Source organism: Tetrao urogallus (genome assembly GCF_951394365.1).
Source record: "Tetrao urogallus genome assembly, chromosome: 22".
NCBI classification, from domain to species: Eukaryota; Metazoa; Chordata; class Aves; order Galliformes; family Phasianidae; genus Tetrao; species Tetrao urogallus.
Window position 1 is genome coordinate 6,614,767 of NC_136835.1, and position 23,374 is coordinate 6,638,140.

The window sequence follows — 23,374 nt, forward strand, 5'->3', positions numbered from 1 at the left end:
ATGGGGCCGGATCCGGGCTGGGCCGCGCTGGTGTTGCTTTTCGCCGCTTCGCTGCTCACGGTCGCGGCCTGGCTGCTCCAGTACTGGCGGTCGGCGGCTCTGCGATCGCCGCGGCGGCAAGAGCCGGCGACGGAGGAGGCCGGGGCCCGGGCGCTGCTCGCTGCGCTGCTTGCTCTTCGGTCCCTGCGTGAGCAGTGGCAGCGGGCCTGGGTGCGAGCCCTCAACAGCCAGGCGCGCCGGCACGGGGTACGGCAGGGCGCGGGCGGGCGGGGCCAGGCACCGCGTCGGCGGCGAGGCGAAGGGCGGTGAGGCCGAGGGATTGCGTCGGCTTCGGTCGAGGAAGGAAAGCTCCTCACCAAGCAGTTGGCTGTATAGTCTGGACAAAACTGTCCAAAGCAAGCATTCGTTGAGCTATTTTCGGTTTTTTTGGCTGCTGCGTGTTGGTTTCTACTGCGCTTGGGGGATGGGGTGCTGATCTTCCATAAGTCGAATATGGCTCATGAATCCCACAGCAAGTATCGTCACGGAAGCTTACGTTGCCTGTTCAGGCCTTAGTACTTCAAGAACTTTGTTGTCTCTTGTTTCTACAGAAGGACTACAGAGCGCTGATGACTGCTGTGTGAAAGAGTGTTGTGTCTTGAGTCAAGTTTAGTTGTCAAAAGAAATTGGTAGCATTGGCCTATAAGAGTATTGCGCTGTTGTGAATGCGGATGGCTTGTTTGTAAAGGACGACTTACTCCTATTATATGGCTGATGTGTTTCCTTTCTAGATTATTTTTTCCTGTATGCTAGAGATTTGGGAATTGACTAATTGAATTGACCACGTCTGGGATCTGGATCTGGAAATTGACTTGCTCCAATTGTAAACTTCCTTGAGGCTTGTCATATGTATGTTGCGTCTGTCTGTTTAGAGGTGTACCAGTGACCCTGCTTGTGAAGCTAGGTATCCCTTATTGCTGCTAGTATTGACAGATTTGGTTTGTCGGAGCTGTTTGACTGTGCCAGTGAGAACACCTAGTCTCTCCTCATCTGGTTTTACTCTTTTTAAAGAAAGGAAAAAAACAGGAAGAAGAAAGAGGAAACAGCTGATTGTTTCATTGCGTTCAGTCATTTGCTTTGTCACCTTACGGTCTTTGTAATCTATGTGTGGCACCATGTTTCGCCTCTTCCTTGGACTTGTTAGGTTGACTTGGAAAGGCTGGCCTAGTTTCTCATTCTTTGCTACCTGTGATAAGTGAAATTGTGCTTTGTTTTAATGGAGAAATGCTGCAGCATCTGGCCTCTCTTTTCTGCCTTTGATCTAGTTGGTTAACACTATAAAATGGGAATGGGTGTTTATATCCCTTTTCAGGCTCAGATGGTGTCAGAGAACAGATTATTCAGCAGTGTTTTTAGGATGAGCTTATCCTTTGACAGGTTTTAACGGTTAAAGTACTTTGTTCCTAAAACATTTGTGGAAAAATGGGGCTTTTCACAAAGGTGTGGTAAATGTGGCGGACATATGATCAAAGGTTGAGATGTCCATCAAACTATACATTGATGCCTGCCTTTGTGGACTTTGCTGCTCCTTCTCCATAGACTGTCTTCTGTTATTTTCATTTATTGTGGTCAATTGATTGTACTTAGTTATTGAATATGGAGAAAATGAAAAGATGTTCCTTTCAAAATAACGTAAGGAAGCTGCGATAAAAGCGAGACTGGACCTGTTGTGTTTGCATCCTGTTTCTTTTACTGTCTGCTCAGAACAAACTCAGAAACTTTCGTTGTAGTACAAGAAAGTTGGCGAACAGTACCTTAAGAATACCGAGGGCAGGAATCATCTATGTTGCAAGTCTGACTTCTGTGACAGAAGTTAGGACTGATTGTGACCAATTGGACTATGTCCTCGATCTTACAGAAGGAGGTACAAAAAGAACAAGAAGGTGTGCTGTATAAGGTTTCTGTAGGACTACCTACTTTAATCTGTTGAAAGTGAATCTTTGGCCTGGAATTAAACAAGACTAGATTATGCACTGTAGGATTATGCTCTTGATAGTTACGGGTAACTATCAAGCGGGTAAGATAGAACAAACTTGATTTGGTGTTTAATATGTCAGCTACTATAAAACTTTGTTTTACATCTCTGCCGCCTCTTCCTCATTTTCCCCCAGTTCTGCAAGTAGCTAGGTTTAACACTGAACCTGAGGTCCACATCCTGAAAAGGTGGTTTCTTCATTGAGGAAAACCAGAATGTTGGGATATACTTGGTTTGTTTATTGTGTGGAAGCTGAAACACTGGATCCTGCAGATGTTGAATCTATTAAGTCTGCTTTTTATTTTGTGACTGAAAGCAAATTTGTTCTTGTATAGTTTATGTAGCACTGAGGGACTTGCTGTCAGGAGTGACACTTAAAATCATGAATGGCTTAGCCTGGAAGTGACCTTAAAGATCATCAACCTCCATCTCTTTTCTCATGGGCAGAGTTGCCAACCACTAGATCAGGCTGCGCAAGGCCCCATCCAACCTGGCCTTGAACATCTCCAGGGATGTGGTATATACAACTTCTCCAAGCAGTCTGTTTCAGTGCCCCACTGCCCTCTGAGTGAAGAATTTCTTTCTAATATCTAACCTAAATTTTTCCTCTTTTAGTTTAAAGCCGTTTCTTCTTGTCCTACCACTGCTAGGCTGTATAAAATGGCAGTCTCCCTCCAGCATACAAGTTTCTTTGAAGCACTAGAAGGCCACTGTTTTTTGAGCCTGTCCAGGACCCTTTGGGTGGCATTCCTTCCTACTATTCTGTCAACTGCAATACTTACTTTGGTGTCATTTGAACACCTGCTGAGGGAGCACTCAATCGCATCAGCTACATAATTCATGAAGATGTTAAAGAGTACCAGTCCCAAGATGGACCCCTGGGAGGGACCACTCCCGACCAGCTGCCAACTGGACTTAGAGCCCTTGACAGCAACATTGGCTACAACCATCCAAACAATTCTTTATCCACCAAATAGTCTACACTTAAAATCTGTATCTCTCCAACTCTCCAGAAGATGATGTTGCTGCAGTGAGTTGCTGTGGCTAAAAACAGTTCTCTGAAGCAGGGCTTCAATAGTATTCTCGTGTTCAGTTTGCCTACTCTGTTTGCTCCTTGTGAGGAAAGGGATAGGTTTCTTTAAGCAATGTCCTCAGCTCTTTATCATGGCCTTCTGTTCTTTGCGAAATATTTTCTGTGGAGGACTGCTCTTGTTACACGGGGAAATCCTTGAATGAGGAAGAGGAATACTTCCATGGTGGAGTTTGTAATCTGATAAACTGTGGAAAGGTGGAAAATAGGAATTAGTCAAGCACATGAGCTGAGATGCTGTATGTTGGAGATAGGTTTTATTGCTGGTGGTGTTTTTGGATTTTTAATTGGGGTGAAATTAGCAGAGAGGAGAGAAAAGAAAAGCAAAGTCTTGGTGATGAAGAAGGTTTAACACTCTCTTACAGTTAACAGGTATTCAGAATAATTTTGCATTCTCAATCAGGCTTGCCTGTCTGAAGTTAGTGTTTGTGAGCCTGGACCACTGTTTCATTTCTCTGCCTGGACAAGCCAGAATTGCAGTGTGGACATGTTTGTGTGCCGGTTGGATTCATGGAATCAGACTAGAATGTCTCTGGGGCCCTATGTTAGACTTGTTCATCCTCTTTGAAACTACCTGTGATACCTTGTCCACTGGGAACTAACGGAGTTCTCTTTTTGTAGAGTTCAGTGCAGATCACATTTGAAGAGGGTCCTCAATTACCACCAGCAGCAAATATAAGCTGTGTGACTTGCAAAGGCCAGTCAGGTCACAGCATGGTAAGGCTTTGTTGTTCTGAATTGTGCCATGTTGGGTTTCTCTGCAATCAGTCTTGTATGGGGATTGTCAATGCCCACATGATGGGAATGGTAAACCTGGGGGAAAGTTGTGGGCTGGTTCCATAATTTGGTTCAGAGATTGCAGCTCAGGGACTATACATTGGTGAACTCTGTGTGAGCAGTGGATGAGATCCATCTGATAAAGCTGAGACGTAGGGATGCTGAGCCTGAATATCAGGGCACTGCAGTGCAGAGAAGAGGGCTTCTTTGTTGATAATCTTTATTGGCTCATGTATGGAGTCTTAAATGGCATATTTAGAGTGCAGAACTGGGGCTGGCAGACTGATGTTTCTGTCCTGCCTCAATAGGTTAATTTTACTTATTGCTTTTACAGATTTTGCCATCTCCAATCTGCATCTCAGCAAGGATATAAAATTATCAATTTCCTTTTCTCTGTAGGTGCTGTGTTGTCATCTGTCAGCTGAAGCTGTGAAGTTCCCTGTCTCTGTCACCCAGCAGTCTGCAGTTGCTGTTTCTGTGGACACATATCATGTCACTTTGGCTCTGCTCCAGGCTGAGGTAATAGTTGTAAAAAGTTTGTTGGTTTTCTTGTTCTACATAGCCCTATGCTGAAGGAGGAAGGGAGGACTTGGTGTAGTGCAGCTGAAGGTCTTATTGTGCCAGAGAGAGAGCCAAGTTATTGCTACTGTCTGGTGGGGTACTAAGCATTTCCTGATCAGCGTGCAGAGTCCTGTTTTATGAGCATTGTTCTGCAGATCTTGGATATTTAACATCATCTTAATAAAATCTGGGACCAGAGAGATGATTATGACAGTGTTCTATACTTGCTTTTAAAAGATCTGCTTGAAAGCTGGAAGATCCACAAAATTGGAAACTCCGTGCAGTGCGATAAATAGGGAAATATTCTGTCCTGTTATTGGTGTGAAAAAGAAATCCGCTGTGAGGAATGGTTTTCTTGCCAGGACTCCCCTCAATACATTCATTTTGTTTCTGTGTTGAATTTTTGGAGATGGAGATGTTTTTCCCAGAAAAAGGAACTGAAATTGCAATGGGTGGTAACTCCACAGTTGCTTTCTGGTTGGATTTGCTTCTCCAGAATTTCATTTTTCCCTCAAGCAGAAGGATTTCTTTGTCTTGGTGGCATCTTCCTTGGATACTGCTTGCTCTTTGGTGCTATCGGAAGAGATGGTAGAATTAAGAGCAGTTCTACAGTATGAGGCCAGTCCCACGCTACTGCAGATATTACAGTTGGAAAGTTGTTCTAGAATGTCTTTGCTCTTAAAAGCTTTAATAAAATTTTCTGTGTAAGTTTACCAGATCATGCTGGTTTGTTCTTGTGTCTGCGTAAGAGTTCTTCATTCCTTGTGATTATCTCCTTTCCTTCCTTGGTGTTTAGTATGCCTGCTGCTGATCTCGTTGTGGCTGTGAATTGCCATCATTGTTCATCTTTCCTTAGTCTGTAGAGACCGGGTCAAGACCAAGTCGCTTCTCTACTCGTTGGAATTTCTCGTCATGTGTGTCTGTCGAAGTTTTGATTTTTGTGTGTCTGATGGTCAGAATACTTCAAGTGCTTCTGTCCCAAATTTGTCTTGCCTTTTCTGTTAAACCTCTTGCCAGTTACTTGTCTGGCTACTCTGTCTCAGATCTCTTACTTTCAACTCAAAACTGTGTATTCCAGGTAAAGAAATGTTCAAAAGCAGTTTCTTTTGGTTACTTTTGTTGAACTGCGTTAAATTTAAATTTTGTTCCATTGTTTTTAATAGCGATCTTGAGTTGGGAGTTTTTCCTCTGTCGTTTCATTTGTGTGTTGTATTAATGATACCTTTATTTTGTATGGATGTGGAACTTTTCAACTGAACTACAGAATACTGTACAGGCTGTGTTGTTGTTGCAGACTATTGGTGACCTGAATGAGTTTGCAGACCAAGGATGATTTCCTAGAGACTTTAGAAATGGTTCTACTTATGTTTGATGGTGGTTAATGACATAGCTCCACAAATACAATGTATTAGTACCCAACTTGCTTTATCAGATTGTCTTGGGGGCTTTTTCTTCAGCCAAAGAAGTAAGATTTTTTTTTTTTTTTTTTCCTTTGATGATGTCTGGACATCCAATGGCAGTGAGGAAGCTGGATATGGAGTGATGAATATTCTGTAGCCAGTTACTCTCGGAAGCCCAGGACCACCTATGTTCTTCCTTGTTTTTTTTTATAGCTGCAGTAATGGGGAGGCCCTTTTAGTTGCTGAAGGTGAAGCAGGGCAAGAAACACCAAATGAAGACAGAGCGTTCTAACTGCATATTTGTTCTGGGTCAGGTGGAGATCCACTTGGAGGAGATACAGAATCAGGGTCTCCTGGTGTCATGGACATTCAAGGACAGACCAGACTTGGATCTTTCAGTTCTTCCAAGACTTCAGCCTTGTGAGGTAAGCAAACAGGGAGGCTAGACTCAGAGGGAAGAGGGAAAGTGCTAAAGGAGTGCATTCTTAAAGAGAGCTAAAGCAGTTCTGATACCTGCTTTCTGAGTTTTGCATAACATCTGAACTCTGAATAGAGTCTACGTAGCAAAAAATGCTTCCTGTCTATGTAGGTTCTACTGCTGTTGCCAATTGCAGAGCTGCAAAATGAATTGGAGTATTTTATTTTACTTTTTGGACTTGTAAAGCGTTCAGAACCCATGAGTGTTTGTGGCTTGATGAGCTGAACACAGATGTGCTTGCAACTCAGGGTGGTTTTTTTTTGTTGTTGTTGTTAGTTTTATTGAAATCCTTGTCTTATCCTTAGCGGATGTAGGAATTTGGCTTTTATGAAAGTGGTGGTGGTACTGTTACATGAGGTGGCAAGGATACAGTAAGCCCTAAAGGCTTCATTGTCAAAATTTGCAATAGGGAGACTACAGATGTAAAGGTCAATTTATCTTGCTTATATAGCCTGTTTTTGCCGGTAACTATTACAGCAGCGATTAAGCGCTGGGGAGAGGGTGTACAGGACAGAAGAAGAGTATGTGGGAGGGTATTTCTGGGGGAAGGGCTGCTTAGCATCATAGAGGCTTTAGAAGCAGTTGCAGCTGTATAAGGAGAAAAATTGTCTGCCTCCGTGTGACATTCCTGCATTTCCTTTGGATTTGTGGAGAGAAGAACGAAGGGAAAGCGGATCTGTCCACCATAAAGGATCTAATCGAGGATACTATTGTCAGCACACAGCCAGCCATGATGGTGAATCTGAAGGCTTGCACAGCTGGAACTGGCACAGTAAGATTCTCTTCCTGTAGCATTCTCGTGCCTTGTATGCTGTGCCCTGAAGTGCTTTGGAGGGCCTAGGCTTATTTTTAGACAGCAGTCACATTCTTAACAATAACTGGGGTATTGTGGCACAGGGAGTGGGGGGGAATTAGTAGGGTGAGACCTTTGGCGTGTCGCCTTTGGTTCTCCCTTCAAGTAGTCAGAAAGCTCATTCTTATCTGTCTCTTTTCGTGTCTACCCTAAATTTCATGTCTGAAATGACATGGGGGCCCACCGAAGGTTGATAGCTTGTGGAATCTGCACTACCTCTAGGTGGCTTTGTGGATATTCCCGTGAGGAGCATTTGTGAGATGTAAGCACAAATGTTACGTGTCTTACTGCTGTCTGCTAAAAAGCAAATGGTAAGTCATCAGTCTTCCTCTCATGATTCCTCAGGTATCCAGCAGTAAGGTGACCCAAGAGTCTCCATACAGTGTAGTAGAAGCCCCTCTGGGTTCAAAGCTGTTGCTCCGGAATCTTCGTGTGCTGAACTTAGGCTCACAGAGGAGTGGAGGTAAATGTGAAAACACTGCTAAGCTGAAGCAGGGCAAGTGTGGAGGTAGCAAGGTTAGAGCAAGTGGATGTTTGTCTTGAAATGGAAATATGTGTGTGTGAGCTCTGCCTTGCATTTACAGGTGCATACATGTTCTCTTTCTCTGTTGCAGGAGTTGGGGAGATATGCTGTGTTGCAGAGCTAGACAGTCCCCCGCAACAGAAACGGACAAGGCCAGTGAGAGCTGGTAGCACTGGCATTGCTGCAGAGATGGAGTGGAATGAAGAGCTGTTTCTGTAAGTGTCTCCCACCCTCCTGGCAGTTGCAGTAAAGGCAGACTAGCATGACCTCTTTGTGGAGGTGATATCTGCAATGCTGGTGGCGTGTGTTCGTGCTGTTGGTGTACCGAGCTGCAAATACTAGTGGTTGGCCCCAGCTTGCATGCGTATTTCCTGCTTCCTTGTATGGTGTGTGTTTTAACTGGATGGGCAGAAGTGCTGATTGTGTGGAGTACAGGGGCAGGAGCACTTAAATTTCTAGACAGTTTTGTTAGCTTGCTCTGGAAGCTTATGCAGCCCAACATGGGACATAAACTTAAACTCTCCTCACCTTGCTGCTCCTTCTTAAGGCCTCCAAAACAAGACACGCATTCCAGAGCTTTGGAAAGGTGATTTGAGGGAAGGAAAATATTAAATGAACTTGTTTACACTGTGGCATTTCTTCAAAGACTGCTTAATCCCGGTTCTTCTGTCTCTGTTTCAACAGTGAGTTAGGACCCAGAAGTAAGGAGCTGAAGTTACAGGTGCTGGGGAACAGCTGCAAAGGGGAAGGTAAGTATGAACAGCCAAAAAATGGATTCTAAGATGAGATGACAGAACTGCCTAAGGAACTTGCTGTGCTTTGAGCCAGTGATTCTTCTATGTTGGAATCATATGTTACAAATTCTGCAAGGGATTTCCGTATCAAACCTTATATGAGTCTGTATGTAAAGTACCTCTCAAGTCAGTTGTCTTTACTGCAGGTCGTGGGACCCTTTAACTTTCTTGCCTGGAAGCAGTGAGAGGGATGCAGAGACTTGTCCACGTGTATTGGAAGGACAGGGCAGAGGCTCTTAATTCTTTTTGACTTGTAGTCAGAGTACAGACAATTGCACATTTTTGATGGAGGCTACAAAAATACAACTTGTCTAACATTTGTTTTGTAGATCAGCAAAGCAGAGCCTCTTCTGCTGAATCTGGGACTTACTGGAATCAAGGCGATCTGCTTTGTTGTCCCATGGGTCTAGTTTCCAAAAGCAGATGGACCTTGGGAAAGATCTGAGGTGCTGAGAAGTCGTGTGGTTTTTCTTTTCTTTTTTTCTTTTACAGATGTGCTGCTGGCACATACTACTCTTTTGCTTGATTCTTTGGGCAAACAACCCTCTGGGAGACAGGTCTGCTCGCTGGCCTCAGGAGCTGGGCAACCACTGGCAGCTGAAGCTACCATTGTATTGGAGGTGAGCTGATGACTTCGTAAGCTCTGTGAGTGCATGCTCCAGAAATATTTGTAATGTGAGACCATAGCTGGAAACCAAAGTGATTAGGTCTGAGCCTGTTGCAGGGGACTAACAGAGAATGTCTGAGAATGTGTCACCTTACCCTTAGTCCCTGAGCTTCCCTTCCATTCAACAGATGTTGCAGTGAGGATGGCTCCTTAGTGTCCAGAGCGGTAGCTTTTGTTGTTTGTATGCCCGCCTTTCATTTTGGGAGGAGGGTAGTCCCTCCTGAGCTGTGTTTTATTTTTTGTAGCTTTTATACCAGGATTCTTCTGCATCTCTGAATGCTCAGCATGCCGCATCTCTGCATACCAGCATCACCCCCACAAAGAAGGTGGAGATGGACCGGACCATCATGCCCGATGGCACCATTGTGACTACTGTCACCACAATTCAGTCCCGACCCAAGGTGGATTGTAAGCTGGGTGAGGCTGCCCTGAGATAGGAGTCTTGTACAGGTGGCTGTTCAGACACCGAATGTTGGGTTGTTGTGGACTTGTATTTTAAGTGTGAAGTGGGTGAATGGTGCTTTTGGCTTTCAGATTACTGTCCTGTGGCTGTCCGGAGATTAGTAGGAAGCATTGAGGGGAGGGAACTGACATATTGATGTATCTCCTGTATTTGGAAAGAGATATCAGAGGGATGAGCCTCTCTGACATTGAGGGTGGGACTTCTGCATGATGTTGGACTAAACATTTTGGGTTTCTTACTCTGTTTTCTTCACTGCTAAACGAGTTGTGCTCTGTGTACTGAATACAGGCCTGAAAACCTGTTGCCCTTGCTTACCAGTTGTTGCTGCTTGCAGTCTTGGCCTGATGTCTTGGTGAATGTAGTGCTGGCTATTTAGTGAGGTAGGGTTGGGAAACAGCACAAACAAGGGCTTGTGACAGGGCTGCTTTGCGTGTCATTCCAGTTGCTTCTTACTACTTGACTGCTGCAAAGCCTCATATCGGCAGCCTCTGCAGATGTTCTGTGTGTGTGTGTGTATGATGCTGTGTGTGTAGGGGACCGTGACAATGCGATGAAGCTGCCTCAAAGCTGCCACTTTCTTTTGTCTCTGTGTCTTTTCCTATCTTTCACTACGAAGATTCACCTTCAAGGTCACCATCCAAGGTGGAAGTGACAGAAAAGAAGACAACAGTGCTTTTGGAAAGCAGCTGTCCTCACAATTCCTTGTCCAGCAGCAGCCGTAAGTGCTTGCGAAACAGGGCTTCTTAGTGGGGCGGTGATGTTTCTTGGCCTTTCTCAGTAAGCAGCTGTCTGAGTGAGAGTTGCTGAACTCATCTGCATTTGCTGCAGAAGAGAAAGTCCAAGTACCTAAGGGAAGAAGAGAAATAAGGGATGGGAGGGCGGGACGTGGAAGCAAGTAAAAGAAATGCTTCTGTGGCTCTCTCATCTGTTAATCTGAATGTTTCCTTGTCTGACAAAAACATCTCCAAAGTATCTGAACCCAAAGAAATTTGCTCATGCTGTATCTCTGTACTTAGTGTTTCTGATTGTCTCTGGGACAGGGTGCTTAGGCTCTTTGGATGCTTTGTGGTCAAGGCTGTGTGACCTCTTGTAAGTCTTTGGAAGTTTTTTTTTAAGTGGGAAATGGGAAAGGTATTTTAATAATGCACCTGTTGGGAAATCAAGCTTAACAGGTGCCTAGAAGAGATGAGAACTCTGTGGAGCATCCTTTCTTTAATGTCTTTGAGGAAATCTATAATAAATTCTACTATCTATTGTAACATACATGCAGTAGCTCATTAAAAGCATCATGGTCATTAAGTGACCTCTTGCCTGTGCTGAAGGACACTACTTCAAGTGTTGGTATCTTTCTTGTGCTCAGGAGACAGCCAGATGCCCAATGGCTTGGATCCAGTGGCTGAGACGGCAATCAGGCAGCTAACTGAGACAAATAACAAGCCTGCCAAGAAGACCCCAACAAAACGTAGCACGCTGATCATCTCAGGAGTTTCCAAGGTGTCTGGCAGTTAGAGGTCTCCATTTTCATTCTGGGAGGTTGTTTCTAGGAATGTGTGTGTGAAACCGCCCTGTCCTCTAGGGAACGATGAGGAAAGATCCCGTTGCAGGGGACTTGCTCAGCAGAACCTTTTTGCTGCTTTCTTGCAGCTTGTTCTTATTTCCCAGCAAGCATCAAGGTCACCTCGTTAGTCTGCAGGGCAGCTGTCATGGGAAGCTCACAAAGCATGGCAGGAGAAGAGGAAGCTGTTGATGTAGCCAATTGGGAAACCTCATGGAGAATCTGAGTTATCCTGGGACTTTCTTATGGGAGTGAGGGAAGTATTGCAAAATGTAGTGGAATCAGGTATCTTCCAGTATGTTTCGGCAAAAAAATAAGTGACCATTGTATGTCTGTGCTTTCTAGCTTGGTTGACCAAAACTGGAGATAAATGCAACACTTTAGATCTTGTCTTCCTGTCTGACCCTCTAACATCCTCCAGGTACCTCTTGCTCAAGATGAAATGGCACTTTCTCTGGGTTATGCTGCATCCATGGAGGCCACAGTATATGGGGATACTGGGGCAGTCTGTGCATCTGACCAGGTGCATGATTCCACTGAGTCGTCACAGCTGCTGGAAGCATCACCATCAGAACAAAGAGCCAGTCAGGAGCTGGATGAGACGACGCGATCTGACATCTCTGAGAGACCATCTGTGGAAGATGTTGAGTCTGAAACTGGCTCCACAGGAGCTCTTGAGACCAGGAGCTTGAAAGATCACAAAGGTGAGGGTGAACTGTTGGCCAGTAGCTAATGTCAGCTTGTTGTCTCTGAGGAAGAAGTAAGACCTTTGCAGCTTGCATATTCCCAAGACAGTGTTTTGGCCTCTGAGTTTTCAGATGAGACACATATCTGTCAATAGCGATTCTTCCTCTAAACTCTGCTGCTGTGGTGCAGAGCTGCAGATTGTGTGGACCTTGATACGCTCTGTTTTCTCCATTACCATCAAAGTAGCTAGCACCTCTGGCCTGCAGTACTATAGGATGTCCCCACAGGCTCCCAGCTTTTAAACAGTGAAGGGTAGGTCTGCCATGACTGAGGTGCTGTTCTGGAATATCCAGGTTTGTGTCAGTTGGGCAGACTGCATGACTTGGATTGGTTTGCTTGAAGCCATGATCGTTTCAGTTTGCTACAAATTCCCTAAGCAAAGGCAAGCCAATAATCTGTTTCTCAAAGTCGTGTTGGTCTTTTGTTTGCATGTCAGGTGAAAAGGTATGTGGCCCAGATGCACGAGAGACCTGGTGAGCTGGGAAAAGAAGGAAGAAAAAGAAGGAATTGTGGAATTGCTTAGGTTGGAAAAGACCTTAAAGATCAAGTCCAACCGCAACCTAACCATACTAGCCCAACTCTAACAACCCTCGCTAAATCACGTCCCTGAGCACCACATCCAAACAGTTTTTAAGCACATTCAGGATGGTGACTCAACCACCTCCCTGGAGAGCCTATTGCAGTGCTTAACAACCCTTTCAGTAAAGAAGTTTGTCCTGATATCCAAGCTAAACTTCCCCTGGCACAATTGAGGCCGTTTCTCCTCGTCCTGTCACCAGTGAGAAGAGACCAGCCCCACTTTTGCTGTAATCACCTTTCAGATATTGGAAGAGAGCCATAAGGTCTCCCCTCAGCCTCCTTTTCCCCAGACTCAACAGCCCCAGTTCCTTCAGTGTCTTCTCGTACGCCTCTAAGCCCTTCAGCAGCCTTGTTGCCCTTCTTTGGACCTGCTCCAGCATCTCGATGTCCTTTCTGTACTGAGGTGCCCAAAACTGAACACATTATTAGAGGTGAGGCCTTACCAATGCAGAATACAAGGGCAGGATGACTTCCCTAGTCGTGCTCACTGTGCCATTCCTGATACAAACCAGGATGTCATTGGCAAAGAACCCCACTATCTATAGAAAATACTGTTGTAGCACTGAATAATGGGCAGGTTTTGGATATGCCTTTGTGTTCCCTTTTGGGGCTGCCAGTGAGCAGCATTTTCATCCTGTCCTGCTTCTCTATGCCTTCAGGAGCCATCGCTGTTTTTTTTCTTCCAGATTTGCGCATATTGTGAAACTGCAAACAGTTGTGCTGAGAGTGTGATGACCAGCTAATCTAGATGCCCATATGATGGGCTAGCCCAAGAAGCGCTTTCCCTGTTGTATGTGTTGCTGTGGATATCTTCACACTGTGATATTCCCAGTCATTTTCCACATCAGTCTTAACTTTAATTTAAAGTTCTTCATGACTCCTCTCAAGTAGATGGCTGCATAAAAGGAAGATTATGTACAGGAGGTGTGTTTTTAGGAAAATAGCTTTGTATTGCAGTCTGTGCTGAATCTGGACTTTGCCTTGCAGTTGGAAGCTAGGACTCACTTGACCTGTGTGCCTTTGCTGATTGGAATGATGGTCGCTTGTTTAAGAGTGGCCAGATAGCAGTGTGTATTTGTCGTCCCAGAGACTCACTAGTGCAGGACACCACCATGATTGCTATCTTCTTCCTGTCTTTGCAGTTAGCTTTCTTCGGAGTGGTACCAAACTCATCTTTCGGAGAAAGAGCAAGCAGAAGGAAGCTGGCCTCAGCCAGTCACATGATGACTTGTCCAACGTCACCGCTGGTTCTGCCACCAAGAAGAAAGCTGGCAGCTTCTCCCACCGCCTCATCAAACGTTTCTCCTTCAAGTCTAAATCCAAACCTAAGACTAGTGACAACACAACAACAGGTGAGAACTGAATGAAGGAGAAGCCAGCTGGAAGGATTCAACAGAAATTGTCTTCTCTTCTCTCGTCTTTCCACTCCACTGGTACCTGTGACCTGCAGTCCAGTTCCTTACATCCTTGTTTGAGGGAAGACACCTTGGTACTTGACACTGTCTAGGGAGCGAAGGTGATGAACCCAGGGTTGAGGCTGCTTAACTGTCCTTGCTCGGCCTTCTCTGACTATTATGCTCTCTCAAAAAAACCTAGCTGATACGCTAATCCCCATTGGAGTCCCAGGAGCTGAAGAAATGACTCTGTCTGTGTAGCTGTCCAGCTTCACCAGGTGTTTCCTTGAAAGAGGGGGGGATTTTTCAAGTGACAGCCTCACTTAAAAAGTGAGAAACTGCTAAGGTATCTGCATTTTTTCAAGAGCTATGGGTTGTAACCTTGCAGAATTCTGATATTGAGAAAGGATGGTGTGGTCATGAGCCATTCACATGTTGCTCTTGCTTGGTGCAGAGGCTTGTTGCCTGACTGAGGTGTGTGATGCGTTGTGGGGTGGTGCATTCTTGGCCTAAGAGCTGTGAGCAGAATGAGATACTGTTCCCCTATTGGAATGGCTTCTGGTTCAGAGGGTGCTGAGGAAGCCTGCTTTCTGCGCTCTACTGATGATGAAAGGTTCTAAGGACAAGGAAGTCTTAAGCACTAGGCAAGTTTTCTGTAGAAGGTGGAGTCCTTGCAAAGTTTGGTTGCTGCTCTTGGTGTGCCACCTGATGACGCAACTCTCCTGTATTTGTGTTCTGGAGTGGGGAAGGGATTTTGTTGCATGCATGTACCAGCTGTCTTCTGTACGAGTGGAACCCTTTTCCTTGTGTGTAGCAGGGGCTTCCCCAGTGTTCTGCTGGAAGATGGCAGAAGCTGTCATCTGGTCCTGCACTGTGCGTGGCCTCATTCTCTATCAGCCCTCGCACCAATGAGCAATATCGTGCTGGAGTTGGAAAGTGAGAAATGTGGCAATACCAGCAAAAGAGCAGTGTGATATGAAACCTTAAGCTGTGTGGCAACACAAGTGAGGAGCTTACATGTTTTCACAGAGGAAAGTATAGAAGGAGCCTTTCTTCATGGTATTTGATACTCTCCTTCTTAAAAATGTCTTTTTCTGTGTTTAAAGTGGAGGTGTTTCTGCAGTGGGTGTTTCTTGAGAGAGAGCTGCTTGGGGGAAAATCAACTGCTTGCATGGGAGTTAAACACTGCCCTTCCAAATTAATGTTTTTCCAGTCTCCTGAGATGCATGCATTAGTGAATATTTGCAGAGGCCCGGTTTGGATGAGTGTTACAGTACTTCCTGAGGAAATGATAGTGCCCTGTCAGAGTAGATGGTTTGAATGTGGAAGCTCTTTCTGTTTTGTGGGTTGTGGAGTCAAGGGAACGGAGCAAAAGGGAGGAGGAAAAGCCTCAGAAGAGAGATCATGTAGGCCTGGCTGAGTTTTCTAGTTGCTCTTTTCTGTTAAAATGTATTTTGAAACTATCTGTGACACAGTGCATCATGTCAGGACAAAACCTAGGTTACTGATAAGGCCTTGTGCCATTTCTGAGGACTGCAGTGTGCTTGGTAGGTTGCTGTAAAGGGATTTATAGGTAGGAATTTAGGGTGTGTCTCAAAAGTATCTGAAAATAGGGAAGACCATAGTCACTTAGGCTTGGATTTTAAGTGTCGATGTGTGCTGAAAGAAAGGACTCTTGTTTTCAATCTGCTGATTTGTCACAAGGTTGAATGTACCTAGTAAGTTTGACTGTTCCAGTTGGCTGACCAGGCAACTCTTCTCTATTTTTCAAGGTCTGAAATTCTTTTTGCCATTCCCCAGTTCTTTTGTATCTTGTCTCTTTTTTTTATTTTTTATTTTTTTTTTTTATTTCTTTCCTTGTCAGCATGGTACTGTGGCTAGGCCTGTGTGGCTTTCTGTGCAGCTTGATGCACTCCAGATGTCACAGAGCTTGCTATTCAGTAAGAATAATGAAAATCAATTTATTTGATGCACCATGTTGGGAAGTTGGCTGTCTGCAGCTAAGCCCTAGTAATCTCTGGTTTGGCGTAGTTTTCCTACTCTGGATCAGTGATGTATCACATGTGGAACTTTTTCATAGGTGTTGTTCCCAAAGCCCCTCAAGGTTTGCAATGTCCCTCTGTCATTAACATTATTTGGTGCTGTTGTTTTTTTTTTTTTTTTTTTTTCCCTAGGTAATTTTGAGGGTTTTTTGAACGAGGTGTGCTGGTTGTGCCTTGACAGCAGAACCTCTCTGGTGGGATCACTAAAACTTTGTATTACCAGTGGCTTTGAACTGAAGGGCTGCTGGCTCTTCCTACGGTTATACAGTTGGACCTTCTACAAGTCTTATTTAATATTTATGTATTCTTTAAAGCTATGTGAGCAGTGTGAGCTGTCTTGGCATGGGGCAGCTTCTGGCAAGTGCCTGGGGCTTCCACCAGTGCTTCTGGAATGTTACTGTAAGAGCAGCTGTGAGGGGTAGTGAGCACTGCCCTTGTTGGCATGGATTGCTCTTCAAAATGCCAATGAGATTTGTGTCTGATAAATGTTTATCTAATTTTAAACCAGAATAGTTTGTTCCACTTCAGAGGAAGGACACAATAGGAGAGCTGGAAGTAAAGCACAAACCAGAGTTCTTCACTGGCCTCAGGGAACCAGGGAGGTTTTTCTAGCTGTGTTAAATAGGTTATTCCTAGAATACATCCGTGCATCATAATGAACTTGTTCCTGCTTAGTAGGCTCCAGGATACGGTAGCTCCGAAGTGGAATTACTGTTTTTGATACTTTACCTTTGACCTTTCAAAAGAATTACAGTAATGTCTCAAAAGAATTTTCTCAGAATATCCTGCACTGTCATCCATAGAGTGAATGGCATACATGGTGCATGATGGTGATTGTGTTTTTTAACCTTGAATTTTTGGTGGTGGTCTTTATCGTGGGCAGTAAATTGGATGTGGAAGTTTGCATCTGGCTAGATAGCTTACTAGCTAGCTAGTCTCCAGTTCAGACAGAGTACATCCCCAAACATTAACTCATATGTCTGCTTTTGTTTTCTTTCTGCCACATCATTTATTCTTAAAGTTCTGAAGTACAGAACTGGTATTGTAGCCTGTGTTTTTCTACAAAATGTTCTCTGTAAGTGCAGAATATTTTTCAGAGTATTTAGATAAGATTTGGGGGACAGTAGGGTAAAGGAGAATGGGTCAGTTGTCTGCGCTTAGAGTTTTTTAGTACATGCTTGATTTAATGCATTCATCCTTAATCTTCATATCTGTACATGGCTTCCTTTCTCTATTGCAAAGTTTTTTTTGTCCTCCAAGTAGTAGGTGACTGATTTTCTTTTCCCGGTTATGTGAACTTGTGTGAATCTGCTGGATTACTTGAAGCAAGGTACAGTAGCAGATCCACAAAGAGATGTGATTATTGGCCTATGAAATGATTCTTTTCTCATATTCTTTTCAGAATGAAAGGGAAGGTCACATAGGTCTCCAGTCTCCAGAAACTATAGACAGAGTTTCATGGAGTTTTCTTTCATAAAACTCTGTGTAAAATAAATCTGCTTGTATTTAATCACTGCTTGTACTTTAAAGAAAAAAAAAAAGAAAAGGTTTTAAATCTGCTTTAGATGTTTACGTTCTTGTGGATACTCATTCCCTCAGCTTGTTGCCACTTCAGAGTCTGCGGATTTTATAGTGACAGGCCACAGAGCAACCACAATGTGCAGTGCAGGCTGTCATCTAATTCTTTAGACTCCAGCGATCTTGTTAGGTTGCAGTCTCAGGGTAGCCTCAATATTTGCACTTAATGAAATTGGTCCTCGACCAAATAATTGCATGGAGAAAAGGAGTGGAAGTGTGGTGAACATGAACACAGATAGTATTCAGAAAGAGTTCTGCCTATTTACGTGAGCCTGTGTTCCAAATGCTACATTTTGCTGCTGGCTACAGAAGAAAAAAGAGGGACTATTAAATGAAGCCAAAGTATACTTTTTTTTTTTTTTTTTTTTTCCCCTTGGTGTATTGGATGAAAAAAGTTGGTAGAATTTACCTATTCTATGTATTTTCACTTCATTGAAGAAAACAGATTTCTCTAGCTATTTGCTTGTAACTGTTTCTGTCTGGATGTGCACTCTCCTCGCATTTTGGCAAGGCTTTTAAGAATCTCCCTGTTGAAAAAACCCTTGACATCTGCCTGCCTCCTTGTACCCTCTTAAAGTGAGAAAAACGTGCAGGAACGAAGGGACCATCAGTGTTTTACAACCATCAGTGCTTTAGCTTGCTATAGGCTTTAATGTGACAAATGTTGACTGAGGCCTGATACTTGGAGAGAAGGTTCAGTGGCTGCCCAACTCAAGGGTACAAGGATTGGGTACATGCTGGCGTGTTTGCACATGCTTGTGAGTAGAACGTTCTCTGAATTTGTGAAACTGATTGCAGTGCACAATGACCGGACAGACACGGTTGAAGGGCTTGGGAGAGGCCTTATGTGGTATCCACAAAATATGTCTTGCTCTGATATATCTCTCCAGAGGTAGACTTCAAGACAAATCTAACCACCGCATCAGTTTACACCTTCAAAATGCTTAAATAGTTGAGAATGACTTTTTAGACATGCTTGGCTGAAGTGGGGGAGAAGGAGCAGAGACTACTCAGCTAGCCAGAAAACAGTTCAGCGGAGGGGAAGTGTCAAGAAATCTTCAAACAGCTGTGAGCGTGCCAGGGGCGTGTGCTGTTTCTACTCTTGAACTGGGTATATTGAAATGTGTGTGCTTAAATGCTTTTATTACTATTGATGCTGCTTCTTACGACAGCTGATCTGAGTTCATGTTTGCTAATCCTATAGAGAGGGAGCTGTTACTGGGTAGCTGTCGAGATGCTTGACTGCTGGGTGGATGGTATTTGCTTCTGGGATCTTTTGCTGTGTTCCTCCTCTCCCTGCCCCTAGTTCATGGTGAGTGTAATGAAAGTAACAATATCAGTGGCGGTCAAACTTCTGAAAAAGACCTTCATGTACTTGTGATATTTAGATTTTTCTACACAGCATGATGACTGCTCTGAACCATCTTTCCTTGCTTGTAGAGGTATTGGACCAAATATGTATGCTAAATCTGAATTAGCACCCTTCCTTTTGCGTGCTTTTTTTTCTCCTAGCATTTTAATGCCTTTTTTCTAGGTGGTTTATTTTAACTCCAGGTTGTTTGGAGGGAAAAAAACAGGAACTCTGTAGTTATTTAAGAAATGGAAATAAAATGACCTAATTCAGACAAAATGAATGAAGTTATTGCACCTTTGTAAATGTTGAAGAATTCCATTGCTGTGTAATGGCTGAACCTGTTAACTTATTAAAACATGTGGAAATGAAAACCTGATCCTGAGCTTTACTTCATACATGCTGAAGTGTTGTGTGTGGGCCGTGAGCTTTCTAGAAGTCCATAAAGGTACTAGATTTGTTGCTCTGTTTTGTAAGATTGCCACCTCTGAATAACCCTTTTTTGCCAAAAGTAGATACAGTCTGCAAGCCCTCAGCAAGTGCTGAAGCTTTTGTCTCTCTCTGTCTTATCTGTCTTAATCTCTCTGTCCTTCTCTTTCTCTCATTGACTCTTGCTATATTCCTCTGCCCATCTGGTTGTCTCCTTTTTAAATCTTCTTGCATCCTGCTCCCTTATTCTTAATTTTTTTCTTCCTCTGTCTCTGCCCTACAGCCCATGGCTACGGGAGGTGACTGTTCCCCGCTGGCTGGGAGAATGCTGCACCAGACCTGACCACTGAGGAGAAGGAAGAGTATAGAGGTGCCAAGCCCTGCAACAGACCTCTTTGGAGTTGTGTGCATTAGTGACTTACTTTGCACTAGTGGCTGTACTGAGTGAAGGAGCCTTACATACTGTGGGGGTCTGGTGGTGGCGTTGTGCTCTGCAAGGGCTGTATCAGTGGAATGGTTCTGGAGAAGCCATGTGTTTGCACGAGAAGAGAGTGGTGATGGGGGAAGAGCTGCTCTACACAGGGCCAGTGGTGGCTACAGGATGTGGGATGGGAGGAGGAAGGGAATGATGGTGGTTGGGCTGCATTCGGTTTGCTGCCTGAGCAGCTGTGGATGTTGCAAGCTGAGGGAGAAAAAGGGGGAGGGATTGAGGCCATACCTGGGCCATGGGGCCCACAAAAAAGTATCCTGTGACCAAGGTGGTAAGTGACATGGGATTGGGATGTGGCTCTAGGACTGATTGGTGGGATTGTGCTGAGTAGGTCTCGGGAAAAGACCCAGTGAGGGTCTTGGTTGTGCTGGAGGTGTGGAACAAGGGCGGAGATGTTCCAGTTTCATAAGTAGGATATGTACTTTGGGAGACCAACAGAATGAATTAAGGCCAGTGGCAGTTAGCGCGAAGAGCTCCTGGCCTTGGGTCTTGCTGGAAAATATTTCCTGAGACTTACAGGTTTTCCTCACAGTAAGTTCATAATCTGTTCCACTTACTTAGCGTGTATCCCTGGAAGGATGATTGTAGGAGACAAGATCTGAAGCATTTTAAAAACAAATAAAACACCAGAAAAGAAAACCCAAACCAAACTATATTGATCCAGTGAAGGCAGCAGATTAAACGTTGGAAGGCTTAGCTCATTTGTTCATTTTGGTTAAATTAGTCACGAATTTGCACAATTCATGTTTTCACATTTTGGATGCTGTCAGTCACATTAGTTCATTCTGTAATTTGGAAAAGAGGAATTAACTTTGTTCTTTAGGAATTAAGCTCTCTTTCTTTAGATACTTCATCGCTCAGGGAGGTGCTGTTTTTGATCTAATGTAATGCCTTCCTAAAATTCAGTCCAATCTCAGTTCTCTACTGTCCAGTTACAAGAACTTCCAACAGACTGCAAAGTCAGGCTTTACAGGACAGAGGTGGAGCTAACACGGAGGCCTCTGGATTTTCAAAAAAAACAGGAGGCTGAGAATCAAGTGCTTTGTTTGACATTTTTACTGCCTGTCCTACCTAACAATTCTGTCTCTCCATAGGGCACACATTTGGTCGGACCCTAGCAGCTTGGTGCTTATGAATGTAGTTCTTTCTGATACTGAGCTGCGCCACTTGCTGTCTAGACCAAATACACGTAATGTTGGAGGAGCTTATTTTTTTCGCTTTCCTTTTTTTTTTTTTTTCTTTTTTTTTTTTTCCCTTGGAGCAGTAGTACGGGGAAAACATAGATACTTTCTTCTATGCCAGTATGTTTCCCATAGCGGTATTCTAGGTATGGCTTCTGTTGTTGATTCCTTACTTCCTTGTTTTAAATACTGAAAGAAACATACTGTTCTTTTTCTTCTGCCTATGTAGAACACCCTTTGTTTCCTTTGTATTTTTGAGTTGTATTCTCAAACAGAGCGTACAGCTGGATCTAGAATAGTTGCCAAAGAGTTGCCTGTGGGCAGATTGTGTTGAATTTCACAGATGGAGGTCATAAAGTTTCTTGCCTCCTTGAGAAGTGTTCTTGTATTATTCTTACATAGCATTGTGTGTTACTGCTGTACAGAGATATATATTTTAAATTATTATAATTCCATTATCGGTGTCCCAAAGGTGATGGTGAGAAGCATGCATGGTGATGACTTATGTGTACTTCATGCTTCACATTAATTCTTCCTTTGGGTCAATAGTAAACCAAATCCTTGAAAGTGTGACTGGGAATCCCACCATTATTACAAGGGTTCAACAGTAGTGCCTGTGGCAGAAGGCCCTGTGACAGATCCTGGCAGCAATTGGGAATGAAAGAACTGATGACAAGTTGTTGAATATCAAAACCAATCCAGTGGATATTTACAGGCATTGGGTGAACGGGATGGAATTTCAGAGTGGTAAGGCCAGGTACAGAAGCTGTTACTACTGTGTTTCTTCTAAAAGTAGCTTGGCTGTTTTGCATTGCTCTGTTAATCATTCTGAACCGTCCTTGGCATGCATCTGTCCAATTGATACCAGCTTTTTTCATCACTTCTGGTGCTAAGAAAAAAAACAACAACATTTTGACACTGGCAAAAAAAAAAAAAACCACCCAAAATATCAATTTATTTTTATTATGTATTTATTTATTGACAGATATTCATAAGCACTTGGCACAAGCTTGCTGGGTGTGGAGAAGTTTTCCTTGGTTTTCTTTGTCTTTTTTTAATTTATGTTATTTTCTCCCCTCTCATGCCCCATGTAACTTTCCGGTTTTCCTTTGCTCTCATGAAAAAAAGAGAACGGAGCACCAGGGACTGCGGTGAATCCGGTCAGAGTTGTTGTTCTCGCGGTCTCTGGTGCCCCCACGTGGCCAATCGGTGGAATTGCGGCAGTATGTTTGGTGTCGCAGGCAGCAGGATGCAGGCGCGCGGAAGTGGTGTACGTATGTTCTTGTTGCTCTGCGCAGCAAATCCGCCGATCTTCCTTACACTTAATCCTCCAAGCAGTAGTGCGCTTGCGCTAGAAAGCTTATAATAACATTGTTTCTAGGAAGCCCACGCGTGCGGGTGAGCAGTCAATTCCTAGACCGCCGACGCAGTGACGCTTTTCTCTTTTCTATTCTCAGTTCTCGTTGTCTATTTGCTCGGGCGGTGTAACACATGAGCCTGCCCCGGGAATGAACTATTTTGGCTCCCAGCGGACCCTGCGTACGTCGCATGCGTAATGAGCAGTGGAGAAAATCGCATGCGTGGGTGTGTACCCGAAAATGTAAAAGCGAAATGACGTGTACACTTTATCGCATGTAAGTGCGGTAACGTGCTACACGTTACTACAGTGCCGAGACTCACGCATGCGCATTGCTACCTCAAAACTCGCGCGTGCGTAGTGCGGGGTGAGACTCGAAGATGCGCGGTGAAATACCCGGACTGGCGCATGCGTAGTGCAGTGCCGTAAGCGGGGCATGCGTATTAGCTTCCCGAGATATACGCATGCGTGCTGCAGTGTCCGAAGTGGCGCGTGCGTAGTGCAGTGCCGGTACTGGCGCATGCGTATTGCTGTCTCAAAACTGGCGCAAGCGTAGTGCAGCGCCGAGGCTCGGGTACGCTCAGTGCGGTGTCCAGGCTGGAGCATGTGTAGTACGTTGCCGAAAGAGACGCATGCGGACTAACTTCCCGAAATAGGCGCATGCGTGGTGCAGTGTCCGAACTAGCGCATGCGTGGCGCTGTCTCAGAACTCTCGCATGCGTATTGCGGTGGCGAGACTCGAGCATGCGCAGTGCGGTGCCCAGACTGGCACATGCGTAATGCATAGCCGAGAAGGACGCATGCGTGTCAGCTCCCAGAGACACGCGCAAGCGTAGTGCAGTGCCCGGGCTGGCGCGTGCGTAGTGCAGCGGCGAGGCTCGGGCACGCGCAGTGCGGTGTCCGGGCGGACGCATGCGTAGTGCGTTGACGAGAGAGACGCATGCGGACTAGCTTCCCGAAATAAGCGCATGCGTGGTGCATTGTCCGAACTAGCGCATGCGTGGCGCTTCCAAGAGACTGGCGCATGCGTAGTACGGTGGCGAGACTCGAA

General features: G+C 44.6%; 1 protein-coding gene across 1 annotated transcript; it reads left to right on the forward strand.

Moving 5' to 3' along the window:
• Positions 1-13,864, forward strand: C2CD2L (C2CD2 like; the record flags this gene model as incomplete). The annotated part of the gene is made up of 14 exons (XM_079545900.1): positions 1-246; positions 3,726-3,821; positions 4,281-4,400; positions 6,157-6,267; positions 6,976-7,092; positions 7,519-7,636; positions 7,788-7,911; positions 8,381-8,445; positions 8,983-9,110; positions 9,403-9,574; positions 10,237-10,338; positions 10,981-11,114; positions 11,597-11,879; positions 13,644-13,864. The coding sequence occupies 14 exons, from the start codon at positions 1-3 to the stop codon at positions 13,862-13,864; spliced, it is 2,037 nt and encodes a 678-aa protein (XP_079402026.1).
• Positions 13,865-23,374: the final 9,510 nt, after the last annotated feature.